This window comes from Struthio camelus, chromosome 20 (genome assembly GCF_040807025.1).
Source record: "Struthio camelus isolate bStrCam1 chromosome 20, bStrCam1.hap1, whole genome shotgun sequence".
NCBI lineage: Eukaryota > Metazoa > Chordata > Aves > Struthioniformes > Struthionidae > Struthio > Struthio camelus.
The window spans coordinates 3,734,468-3,746,642 of record NC_090961.1 but is presented as its reverse complement, the minus strand read 5'-3'; the positions used below and the strand labels follow the sequence as shown (position 1 = coordinate 3,746,642).

General features: G+C 64.8%; 1 protein-coding gene across 2 annotated transcripts in view; it reads left to right on the top strand.

Moving 5' to 3' along the window:
• Positions 1–12,175, top strand: part of NOTCH1 (notch receptor 1) — a 43,539-nt gene that overhangs the window by 15,328 nt on the left and 16,036 nt on the right. For both annotated transcript variants that reach the window (XM_068914732.1, XM_068914731.1), the window contains exons 3-14: positions 1,318–1,580; positions 1,910–2,248; positions 6,390–6,512; positions 6,734–6,967; positions 7,137–7,292; positions 7,450–7,635; positions 8,111–8,224; positions 8,944–9,057; positions 9,674–9,907; positions 10,153–10,263; positions 11,253–11,445; positions 11,724–11,869. In XM_068914732.1, the coding sequence (XP_068770833.1) occupies positions 1,318–1,580; positions 1,910–2,248; positions 6,390–6,512; positions 6,734–6,967; positions 7,137–7,292; positions 7,450–7,635; positions 8,111–8,224; positions 8,944–9,057; positions 9,674–9,907; positions 10,153–10,263; positions 11,253–11,445; positions 11,724–11,869 (2,213 nt within the window). The remainder of the gene's footprint in view (positions 1–1,317; positions 1,581–1,909; positions 2,249–6,389; positions 6,513–6,733; positions 6,968–7,136; positions 7,293–7,449; positions 7,636–8,110; positions 8,225–8,943; positions 9,058–9,673; positions 9,908–10,152; positions 10,264–11,252; positions 11,446–11,723; positions 11,870–12,175) is intronic.

Genomic DNA, 12,175 nt, shown 5'->3' with positions numbered 1-12,175 from the left:
CAAGGCGTGCCTGGATGGGGCCGTGGCCGTCGTCCTCCCGTCCCTGGCCATGCAGAGCCACTCGCGGTGCAGCAAAAGCCCGGCTGCTACCATAAATCTCCCCTTTGAAGCCGCGTAATGTGAGCAGACCAGCTCGAAGGGAGAAACGCGCAGCACCTTGTGTTGAAAGCGCCGAGCGAAAGGTGCTGAGCGGGAGGACTTGTGCCAGAGAGGTGTTGAAGGGCCTCGTCTCCGAGATCTTTTGATGTTCAGGTGCCCTCGGCGTCACCTCGCAGAGCTTCGCTCCGTCCCCCCGAGACGCGGCCGGGGCACGTTGCCCCCGGAGGGGAGCACCCATCGCCCAAGCGGGCGTTGCTCAGGGGCTTTGCCCCAGCGTGCCGGTGGCCTCTGCGCTGGGCGGTGGTGGGACTGGCTGGGGCCAGGTCGCCCCTCTGCAGGGTCCTGCATGCAACCCGGCGAGCTCGGCGGGGCTGCTGGCATCCGGCTCCACGGCTCCGGCCTCCCAGCTCGGCGGCGCGATGTCGGGTGAGATCTGCCCTCGCGCCGCTCGTCGCCGTCGCCTGGCCCGGCTCTCCACGAGACGGTTGCCTCGGCCCTGCTGGCTTCTGGTGACAGATGGCCGAGCCGGTGGCCCTTTCTCAAGGCCCCCGCGGGGGGAGAAGCGGCAGGCGGGTGCTCGCCGGGGAGGCCGCCGGTGCCTCCCGCCGCCGGGGCGCGTCGCTCTGCAGAGGCCTTATCTCGGGGAAGGTCTCGGGCGCCGGTGGGGACGGCCGGGTTAGGTCGACGGCCGAGCCCTCGCTTTTTCGTGTCCGACTGCCGTAGGCGGTCCCGCAGACGTCCCAGGTCAGGCTCAGGGAAGGCGGGTGCTGCTCCCGGCAGCACGGGGCGAATCCCGTCCCCCTTGTGCCTCGGTTTCCTCTTCAGCCAGGCGAGGGAAAGCACTTTGTGATGAAACGCAGGATGTCAGCGCTGGAGATTGTGGTTTTGCAAGTGTGAGCAGGCCCCTTGATGGGGGAAGCCTTTGTTACAGGCTTCTCTTTGATCTTCCTCTTCTCTCAAGGTGCAGCTCAGCCCGGAGCGGTCGGGACAGAGCCCTTAGATTGCCAGCGTAGACGTGCAGGGATGCCGTGCCCGGTCCCCGCGCGGGGCGCCTGGCTGGCTGCAAACCTGGCGCGCCCGTTGTCCTGAGCTGGTAGCAGGGTGTCCCTGCTGCGGGGTCCCGTGCCGTGCCGCCAGCGCCGGTGCCGGACCCGGGACGGTCTTTCCTCGCGGAGAGGCTGCGGGTTTGCTCTGACCGTGTCTCTGGCTCTCTCGCAGGTGTAACGGCGCCCACGTGGGCGACCGGTGCCAGCTGCCCAACCCCTGCCTGAGCTCCCCGTGCAAGAACGCCGGCACCTGCACCCCCGTGGTGCGCGGCAGCACCGTGGACTACACCTGCGCCTGCCGCGTGGGCTTCACCGACGAGCTCTGCCTGACGCCCCGCGAGAACGCCTGCCTCAACAACCCCTGCCGCAACGGGGGCACCTGCGACCTGCTGACGCTCAGCGAGTACAAGTGCCGCTGCCCGCCCGGGTGGTCAGGTGAGGCCGGGGCACTGGGACTGGGATTCCCCTGCGCTCCTCTTGGGGAGGGTTTACAAACCTGAGCAGCCAGCTTGGCAGGTGCACGGACTGGGAAGGCCCCAGCTCTGTTAGCTGCAAGCGTCCTGCACAGATGAAGGTTTTGGGGTGGGCAGGAGGGAGGAATTAATTGCACCCCCTGTAGCATGCTTGGTTCCAGCACAGTCGCCCGCAGAGCTGGGTTTGCGCTCTGGGTTTCCGGATTCCCCAGCACAAGGATTTCCCCGCCTGAGTGCACGAGCTGCAGTTTGCGTCCTCATCCTTCGTCCCTCACCCGCCTTGTTCCCCAGGTAAAACCTGCCAGCAGGCCGATCCCTGTGCCTCCAACCCCTGCGCCAACGGAGGGCAGTGCGTCCCGTTTGAGGCCCACTACGTCTGCCGCTGCACAACCGGGTTTCACGGGGCCAACTGCAAGCAGGACGTGAACGAGTGCAACATCTTGCCTCCCGTCTGCAAGAACGGCGGGAGCTGCACCAACGAGGTCGGCACCTACCAGTGCTCCTGCAAGCCCGCGTACACCGGGCAGAACTGCGAGCACCTCTACGTGCCCTGCAATCCCTCGCCCTGCCAGAACGGGGGAACCTGCCGCCAGACCGGAGACACCACCTACGACTGCACGTGTCTGCCAGGTAGGGGCTGCCTTTCCGTCGGCAGGCTTGCTCTGGCCGTTTGGTTGCTAGCTCCGAGGCAATGGTGAGAGGCTGGGGTCCCTTCTGCAGCCCCCTTTCGCTCCTTTGCCCCGCGCGGCCTTTGGCAAGTCACGGTGGCCAAGGCTGTTTGAGATATGCAGGCACCAGCTCCAGTGAGAGCTGTATGCCTAAAGAGCATCTAGAGAAAACTGCCTTTGGCTGCGCTGGACCTGTTCCCTCTGCGTAACCGGAGGGTGAAAGGCTGCCCGGCTTGGCTGCAGCTCTGCTGAGGGCGGGATGCTCAGGCGCTGGGATGGAGTAAAACAGAGAAACGCTTTGGGCCAGTTATTTTGTGTGAGCTGACATTTTTCTTGGGAACTGGCTTTTCATCCTGCTTTCTGTGGACTGTCACAATGCAGAAATTTCAGCAAATCTGTAAAAACTTCCCTAAACAAGCAGTGCCAAATCTTCACTCAAGTTACTGCTCTGGGGAATGAGAGAAACAAGTAGCTGCAGTGTAGCTGGAGCAGAGCTGCACCGGGTGTGCTTGGGAAGATGTTGGGCAGCTGTCCCTTAAGAAGAGAGGTCATCTGGGGGCTTTTTATACTTGGTGATTCACCAAAATAGCTCTTCCAAACAACTGTTTCAATAGAGGCCCCTGTGCGGATGCTCATATTCCAGAATAAGAGTGCCTTTTTCCGCTTTAGCTTAATCCACTTCCAGAATGGAATAATTATCCAGGAATAGCTATTTTGGTAAGTTTCCGAGTGTGAGCGGAGTTGGGGAAGGGAGACCCTCTCCGTGCTCGCTGCGCTGCGCCGTGCACAGGAGCTGAGCGCCCTGCAAGCCAGCAGGAAGAAAAGAGGCTGCGAAAATGCCCTCTGAACCCAGCGAGTCCTTTCGCTTCTGCCCGGGGGCAGCGGTTTGCAAGCGTGGTTGGGCAGGGAGAGAGGAACTGGCGGAGCGCGGCTCGCCTGCCCCACGCGTCCTCCCCGCTCGCGCTGGAGAGACGAAGTTGGTGAACTTCCTGCTGGAGAGCAGCCGGCCAAGAGCGCCGCCGCCGCCGCCACCACCGCGGCCCCGCTCGGCGGCCAGGCTTTGTTTGCCGGGGGATTAATCTCGCTGCTCGCCCCAGCCAGCCTCCTCCACCTGTCTGTGGCAGACGCGGAGAGGAAGCATCTGGCCTCCCCCTCGGAAAGATGCTATCGGCCGCGTTAAGCTGCCTGAGAAACCTTCGCACGGCGGAACAGCTATGGGATTTCTTTTATCTCCTTTTGTCACCGGTAACCCTGCAGCGGCTGGGCCCTTGCACGCCGAGGGGGGGCAGGATGGTAGAAGGGGGCAAGCAGCTTTTCTCTGTGCCCCGAGGAAGGAAGCGTTTCCTTCCAGGCCAGGCAGATGGGTGAGCCGCTGCACAACGGTGCAGCCCTGCAGAGTCGCTGCAAGGACCCGTGAGCGTGCACGTGAGCAAGGAGTTCGTTCCCATGAGCGATGCCCCGGCGTCGGAAATGCCCCGGCGAAGGCAGCGCCGCTGGCCGCTCCGCGGGAGGCAGCTCCGAGCGCTGGCAGGGAGGAGACGCAGCGCCGCAGGGGAGGGCAGGCGGATGGTGGCAGGGCGAACCGCAGCGCCGGCCCTTCCCAGGTGCACAGCTGACGAGGCAGTTTCCCGAGAGCAACCAAAGCGTCTTGCACGTCGGTGTGAGGTATCACCTCGGGGGGAAAATCCTGCCATGGGGGGAGGTCGGTGCTTTCACACCCAGCTGTGGCTTCACAGGCTGCTTCCAGGAGATTTGCATGCTGCATTAACTGGTTTGCCTCCCGCTGGGTGGCACGGCCCCGGATGAATTGCCAGGTGGCTCCGGAGGGACCGCGGGCTCCCAGCGCACCTCCGCGGATCGGGCTGCTGTAGGCATGTGTCCTGCTGCAAGAGCTGTATCGGGTTCTGGCAGAGGCATGAGGGACTGGGGGCTGTTTCACATGATAAGGGAGTGATTGATATCCTGGTATGTAGTGCAGCAGATCAGGAAACAATGTCCCCTTTTCATTTCCAGAGAGGCCTGACTGTGCCAGGTTTCTTAAAGTTAAACTAATCTCGTCTGTTTTATCATGCCATTGCTGCAGAACGTAACCCTGAGTTTAAAGTAATTGCAGTACTAATTACTCATTCGGATGGTTCAAAATGAGTTACTCCTGGTATCTAAGACATTGCCAGTTATTGCTGTTCAGTCTCGGCCCAGCTGCTTAAAAACGAGGTGCAACTCAACGTTATCTGCTTTGGACTCCTACCAGCAGTCATAAATAACTGTTATTGCTTTTCATATGATGGGGCTGACGCTAGCAAGAGGAAAGCACAGCCCTTTGGAGAGAGATGGGGGCAAACCCCCCGCGGGGAGCCAGGGCCTTGGGTCCTGCGCCAGGCTCGGTGCTCCTCCTGTTTGGCCTAGGACTAGTCCATAAGCCTGTGCACCTTGATCCCTTTGCCTGTAAAACAGAGGGGAGCACGTTAAGCTGTTTCTGCTGGTGTAAGCAGCCCGATCCAGATCTTCAGAAGGCCTTTGAACACCTTGGAGCGCAGGCGGCGTTGGGGGAGTTTGCACGTTTGCACTGGGTGAAGATGCACCTAGACGGCCCCAGGGGCCCCGCTGAGCCGCGGCAGCCCCTCGCGCCAGCCTGGCCCGTCCCTTCCCGTGGGAAGACACGAGCGGGGAGAGCTGACGCCGCGCCGGGGCTGGGTTCGGAGGGGTCGGCCGTGCCTCCGTCCCGCTCCGGCTGCCCGGGGCTGCAGCCACCCGGTCTGCTGCCTCGCCGCGGAGCCGCCGTTGGGCTAGCGCCTGTCCTTCGGCGCGGCCGGGCCGAGCGAGCTGCCAGCCAGCCGCGTGGCCGGCTCGTCGGGACGCTGGCAGAGAGGCTGCTGGTGGCGTCGGCAGCGCTGCGGCGAGGTGCCAGCGCGTCTGCCCCGACGAGGCAGCGGGTGCAGCCGCAGCTCCGGCCCCGCGGGCTGCGCGTCCGTCCCCGTGCCCTGGCCGGCCGTGCCGGGGATGCCGGGCTGTGTTTACAGTCAATGCAGCTCTTAACCTGGAACAGGGACCAGTGACAGTTCAAAATGTTAACAAGTGCTGGTGGGGAGGCCGGGGAGGAGGGCGACGGGGTTGCTTGCCAGATATCCCGATAAGGGCCTGGCAGCCCGCGCGCCGTGGGGAGAGGTCGGGGCTGCTCGGTTTCCGTGCGTGCCACGCTATCAGATGGAGGCGATAAAACCAAGCAGCTGGGCTGTGCGGGGAAAAGGGCTGGGATTAGGCAAGCGCTGGGAGCCGTGATTCATGCTGGGAGAGACTTGGAAGCGAAGAATTCTCCTCCGGGGGAAACGCTACTTTCAGGGCCTGATGCCACAAGCGTTGGTGGGAGCAGTCCCGGTTCATCCCGGCTCGCCGCGCGGTCGGCGGGGCGGATCTCCCGGCCGGATGCTCCGCCACTGCGGGCAAGCCGGGGTGCTCCGGGCCTCGGCAAGCCGAGCCTCGCGCCGGGGACGCCCCGTCCGCCCCGCGCGGAGGAAGCAGCCGGCTGCCAGGCTCCTGCGATTGCTGCCTCCCGGGCGAGCTGCGTATCAGAAACGAGCCCTGCGGGAGGTGGGACGGGGCTCGAGATGAAACCGGGCGGCTCGCTTCAAAGCCGGGCTGGAGGGAGCCTGCCGGGCTGTCTGCGCGCATTAATTAGTAACCTGCCGCAGGTTGGGCCGGCTGCGCGGCGGCCCGGTGGCGGGCTGCAGGGGAGGCTGCGCGCTTGCGATCGCCCGAGCCGAGCGCGGAGCGGGTTAATGGCTAACGGGGAGCGAGGCGGCGCGGTGCCTGCGCTGCGTCTGCACCCGATGCTTGCCGGGTGTTTTCCCGGGGAGGCAGGGGCGCGGGCGCCGCGCTGGAGCCAGAGCTTGTGGCTCCGCGCGTGGCTTCGGGGAGTCCCCGTTTGGGATGTGAACTTTGGGTCGAGGCCGGTGAGGGCCTCGGTGGCCCGGCCGTGCTACGGGAAGCCGGCGCCCCTCGCCGTCCCCTCTCTCCCCGGCGCGAAGGGAGACGTCCCGGCTGCATCGGGACGTTGCGCCCGCGGCCGGTAGCAGACGGCAGATCCGGCTCTTTGCTCTGCTCAGGTTTCGCGGGTCAGAACTGCGAGGAGAACATCGACGACTGTCCGGGGAACAACTGCAAGAACGGAGGCACGTGCGTGGACGGCGTCAATACCTACAACTGCCAGTGTCCGCCGGAGTGGACAGGTAACGCTGCCGCAGGGAGCGAGGGTGCAGCGGGTCCCAGCTGGGTCCTGCTCCAGGGCATGCCACAGGCAGGGTGGAGAAAGCGGTGCTGCCTCACCGAGTGCAGAGTTACTCGTGTTGGGCACGAGGAGCGTTTCTCCCTGGCCCGCAGAGCTTGTGCCCGGGAGCGTGGGACGTGCGTTCACGTTGAGCCTCACGTTGGTGTCTCCATGCCCTCGCAGGCCAGTACTGCACTGAGGATGTGGATGAGTGTCAGCTCATGCCCAACGCCTGCCAAAACGGAGGCACCTGCCACAACAACCACGGTGGCTACAACTGCGTCTGCGTCAACGGCTGGACTGGCGAGGACTGCAGCGAGAACATCGACGACTGTGCCATGGCCGCCTGCTTCCAGGGAGCCACCTGCCACGACCGGGTGGCCTCCTTCTACTGCGAGTGCCCCCATGGCCGGACGGGTGAGGCCCCCGTCCTGCGTTGCCCCCATGGAGGGGGTGCACTGGGGTGGACAGGCAGCTCCCTGTGCGTGCCCCGGGCTCTTCTCTCGGGCTGCTGGCGTCTAGGGGAAGGTGCGTCATGACTTGCATGGCTAGCAGCCCTGAGGTGAGCGTGCCTGTTGCTCCGCAGGTTTGCTGTGCCACCTCGATGACGCCTGCATCAGCAACCCCTGCAACGAAGGCTCCAACTGTGACACCAATCCTGTCAATGGCAAAGCCATCTGCACCTGCCCTTCGGGCTACATGGGGCCAGCCTGCAACCAGGACGTGGACGAGTGCTCGCTGGGTGAGTGCTGGGAGCCGGCCCTGGCCCCGAAGGCTGAGGAGCTGGTGCAAACAGAAGAGGAGCAGCTGGAGAAAGCGCAGACGGGGACCTCGCGTGTGGCTGGGGACTGTGAGCAGCTCTCTAGCTGTGTCCTGTAAACGACACTTGAATTTTTCAGGAGCCAACCCTTGTGAGCACGCGGGGAAATGCATCAATACGCAAGGGTCCTTCCAGTGCCAGTGCCTGCAGGGCTACTCGGGGCCGCGCTGCGAGATAGACGTCAACGAGTGCCTCTCCAATCCCTGCCAGAACGATGCCACCTGCCTGGACCAAATTGGCGAATTTCAGTGCATCTGCATGCCCGGTGAGCAGAGGGGCTCTCGCAGCCTCGCTGCGAGCGCGGGAGAGGGACGCCTGGCCCTCCTGGGTCTCTGCGCCAGGAGCTGCCGGCAGGCGAGGGGAAGGCTCCCGGCATCCACGAGCTTCAGCTCAGGATTGATTTGGGCTAGCGGCCACGAGAGGCTTGTTCGTTCAGGGAGAAAAGCGAAAAGAAAAGAGCTCGCTGTTTGGTAAAGACTCTGGAGTCTGCCGCAGCGACGGGGGTAACGGGGAGCGGAGAGCTGGGCGCCGGGGTCAGGCTGCTTCTGCGCTCTCCCTTCTTGCAAAGCTCGCGGGGCTGGCTCAGGCCAGGGGCAGGGCGGAGAACCACCGACTCAAGTTGTGCGCCTAAGGTCCGTCAGCGGGGAGCTGGTGGCTCCCGGGGGCCAACCGAGGCGCCCCGGCGGGGACGCCCCGCGCGGCCGGGCGCTGACGGCGCCGCGGGTCCTTCTCGCCTGCAGGTTACGAGGGCGTTTACTGCGAGATCAACACGGACGAGTGCGCCAGCAGCCCCTGCCTGCACAACGGCAACTGCGTCGATAAGATCAACGAGTTCCACTGCGAGTGTCCCACAGGTACGCGGGCCGCCATCCCGCCGCCGCCGCCGGCCTTTGTAGCGGAAACAGGGCCGGCCGGCCGCGTCGAGAGGCGGCCCGAGCGCGGGCAGGGCTCAGCAGCTCGGGGAAAGCGCGCCGCTTTCGTTTCGGGGCTTTTTAGCAGCCGGCGTCTTCGGGCTGCAGAGTTCGCCGCGAGGCGCGCGGGGAGACTTTGCTGGCCGTCCGCGGGGGCGAGAGCGAGCGGCGGCCCTTGGCCGTGCGGGGCCTGGCCGGCGGGAGCGAGGAGGGAGGGTTAAACCCCCTGGGCTTTGCACTTGAAAAGGCGCCTCCTTGGGAAGGAGGGCGGCGGGGGGACGGCGGTGGTGTTGGGGGGGGGGGGGGGTCGTCCCTCGCCAGCCGCTTTGAATGAGGTGTCAAAGTCACGGGGGTGGAGGGGGAGAACGGGGAGGACGGTTAATCTGTGAAAAGGCGGTTTTTGAAGTTCAGAGACTTTGCTCCCCTGGAGATGTAAATAAGACGTTGTCAAGGCCGGGTCGCAGCCCCTCGCTCAGGGCCCCCCGCTCAGAGCCGTCCCCATGGGAACCCGGCGCCCGCCCTGGGAAATTCCCCATGGAAATCCACCCGCGGGGTCTGCGCCGGTGGTTTTGGGGTTTTTTGCGGGGGGAGAGGCCGGGGGAGCTGCCTTTGCGGCGCGGAGCCGGGGCCGGCCCGTGCCACCTTCTCCCTCTCTCGGCCAGGCTTCAACGGGCACCTGTGCCAGTTCGACATCGACGAGTGCGCCAGCACCCCCTGCAAGAACGGCGCCAAGTGCCTGGACGGCCCCAACACCTACAGCTGCGAGTGCGCCGAAGGTGAGGCCGCCGCCGTGCCGCCTCCCCGGGGCGGGAAGCCGCCTTTCCCCCCCCACGACAACGTGGCATAAAACCGGCGGGTTTTTGTTGTTGTTTTTTTTTTTTTAATGAGGAAAGTGCCCCCCCCCCCCCAAAAAGGAGGGATTTTCAAACCTTCGCTTGGGGATAAAGCTGCCCCTATGAGCGGGGGGGAGGCGCGCGGCCCGCCGCGGCCCGGCTCGCTCGGGCCCCGGCGGCCAACAGTGGCTCTTTTGTGGAGCGGCTCCCGCCAGAGGCCTTCCAGCTGAACGGCCCCCTAATTAGTGTCTCGCTTAATGCCAAGGCCCGATGAAAAGCGGCTATGTGGGCTTGGCGGGGGCCCCCCGTCAAAGCTCTACTTTGTCCTCGCCTCTCCGCCCCCAGCCCGCGGCCGAGGGAGCCGGGCAAGGAGAATAGGATCCGCCGCCCGGGGTGGGTGGGGGGCTCGTTTGGGGCGGGTGGGCGAGCGCGGGGCCGGCTCCGGCGCCCACCGCCTCGGGAAGGGAGGGTGGGGAGGGAGGGGGGTGACCCGGTCGGTCCCCCAAACCCTCGCGCCTCCCCTGCCCTGACGCCGGCCTCCTGCCCCCGGCGGCGCCAGGCTTCTCGGGCGCCCACTGCGAGACGGACGTGGACGAGTGCGACCCCGACCCCTGCCACTACGGCACCTGCAAGGACGGCGTCGCCGCCTTCGCCTGCCTCTGCCAGCCGGGCTACACGGGCCACCGCTGCGACATCAACATCAACGAGTGCCAGAGCCAGCCCTGCAGGAACGGCGGCACCTGCCAGGACAGGAACAACGCCTACCACTGCCTCTGCCTCAAGGGCACCACGGGTGAGGGCGGAGGAGCCGGCGAGGCCCCGCGTCTCTGTCCCTGTCCCCCCCCCTCTCCACCGCCACCCCTGCAAGAAATGCAAACGGGGCCGGGACGAGTTTTCCCGGTTTAGCGCCCGGGAGCGGCCGCCAGCCGCCTCGCGCTCGCCTTGGCCCCCGGAGGGAATGGAGGGCGGGGGGGGGGGGGTGCTCCCAAACGCCTCGCTCACCTCTTCCCCCCCCCCTCCCCGGTTCTCCTCTCCAAGGGCCCAACTGCGAAATCAACCTGGACGACTGCGCGAGCAACCCCTGCGACTACGGCAAGTGCATCGACAAGATCAACGGCTACGAGTGCACCTGCGAGCCGGGCTACGCAGGTGAGAGGGGCGCCGCGCCGGCCCCCTCCTCGTGGGCACGCCGCCGCCCCCGGGGGGGCAGCTCTCACGTTGGCTCGTCCCTGCCCCCCCCCCGCCTCTGCCCCCGGTGCCCTCGGCTGTGCCCTCAGGCCCCTCGGCGCGATGGTGACGTTGGAGGGAGGGGGGACACGTGCTGTCGTTCCCGCTGCGGGAGGTTTTGCAGCGCGCACTAGGGCATCCCGCGTCCCGAGGAGCTGCCAGGGCCACGGACGGACGGACGTCCCTGCTCGTCCTCCCGGCCGGCCGGTCAGGGATCCGAGCCAGGGGCAGGCGAGGCCCGTTCGGGGCCGGCGGGCCGCCGGGGTGGTGAAGGTCGCTGGGAGCCATCTGTGCCCCCCGCCCTGGACCTCTGCTTGTTCAAGCGGATGATTTCAGCCCAGGCCAAAAAAAGAAAAAAAAAATCAAAGGGACTCGAGTGCCGTTAATTCCACTCCCGGCGCATCCACTCCCATGGGTATCAGGTTGCTGCCTAGTCTAACTGGTTTGTTTGAGCCGCGCTGGAAAAAGCCTCGGGCTTTGATAGCAGCAGCCCCCGGCTGGCTCCCCGCTCACCTGCGGCAAGGGCTGCCGGGCTGCACAGCTCCTTTGTGCTCCTGCTCGCCGCCCGGAGCCTCGAACAAGGCCTTGCTTTGTCACCCGCCGCAGGTAGGGTTACGGGCTGAGATCGGCCCTCTTCACTGCTCCCTCCTGGTCCAGCGGAGCCCAGGGCACGGCCTCCTCCCAGTTGCATTTAATTAAGCGGAGGGCATTGTGCAGCGGTGGGAAGTCCCCTTACACCGAGGGCCGGCCAGGCTGGCACATGTCCCCGCGGGAGACTCGCGCCTCTGCCAGCCTCGTTGCCGCTGCGGTCGGAGGGGGATTTGCCCTGTCTGTGTCCCCTGGGAGGCCGCACGCACCTGCGGCGCTGTGTGTCGTACAAGGTTGTGTTTCATCGCTCTTCCCTTTCCCAGGGCGGATGTGCAACATCAACATTGACGAGTGCTCCAGCAACCCTTGCCACAATGGGGGCACGTGCAAGGACGGCATCAACGGCTTCACGTGCCTCTGCCCCGAGGGCTTCCACGACCCCAAGTGCCTATCCGAAGTGAACGAGTGCAACAGCAACCCCTGCATCCACGGGAAGTGCCACGACGGGCTCAACGGGTAGGCTGGAGGGCCGGCGTGCTGCTGTGCGTGGAGGCTGCTTGGATCCAAGGGTAGCCCCAGGAAATTGGGGCTTGCGGTGGGTTAGGTACAGGACAAGCATCCCTCCGCAGTGCTCGTGCTATGCCATGCTCTGTGCTAGTCCTGGAGGGTGTTTCACTATATAAACACAATTAGGGGCTTGTAGTTTGCTGCAGTAATTACATGAAGGCTGATGGTGCTGTGGGAGCAAGGTCAGACCAGATCCCTGCGCCTTATGCTCTAAATTTTCCCCAAAGCTACAGGTGTGATTGCGACCCAGGCTGGAGTGGGACGAACTGTGACATTAACAATAATGAGTGTGAATCCAATCCCTGCATGAATGGTGGCACCTGCAAGGACATGACCAGTGGCTACATCTGTACCTGCAGGGAAGGGTTCAGTGGTAAGGACAAAGCCAAGGATGCTGTGCCATCCTTTCCATGGAGCGGCCGAGGTGGGAGCTTTGGGTGGACATCCCCATGATGCTGGATGTACTGGAGGCTTCACGGTGTAGATAAGAGACGCCTGGTCTTGATGGGAGGGGTGGTAATGCAAATCATCGTAGGGTCCTACAACAGAGTACAGGCTCCCACAGCTTGAGCTAAGAGTGGAAGGCGCCTCAGGGGCGATGGGTGGGCTGCTGCTGTCGTCGCCGTGTCCCCAGCGTACCCTCGTCCCCCTCCCAGGACAACACCTCCAGCAGAGTCGG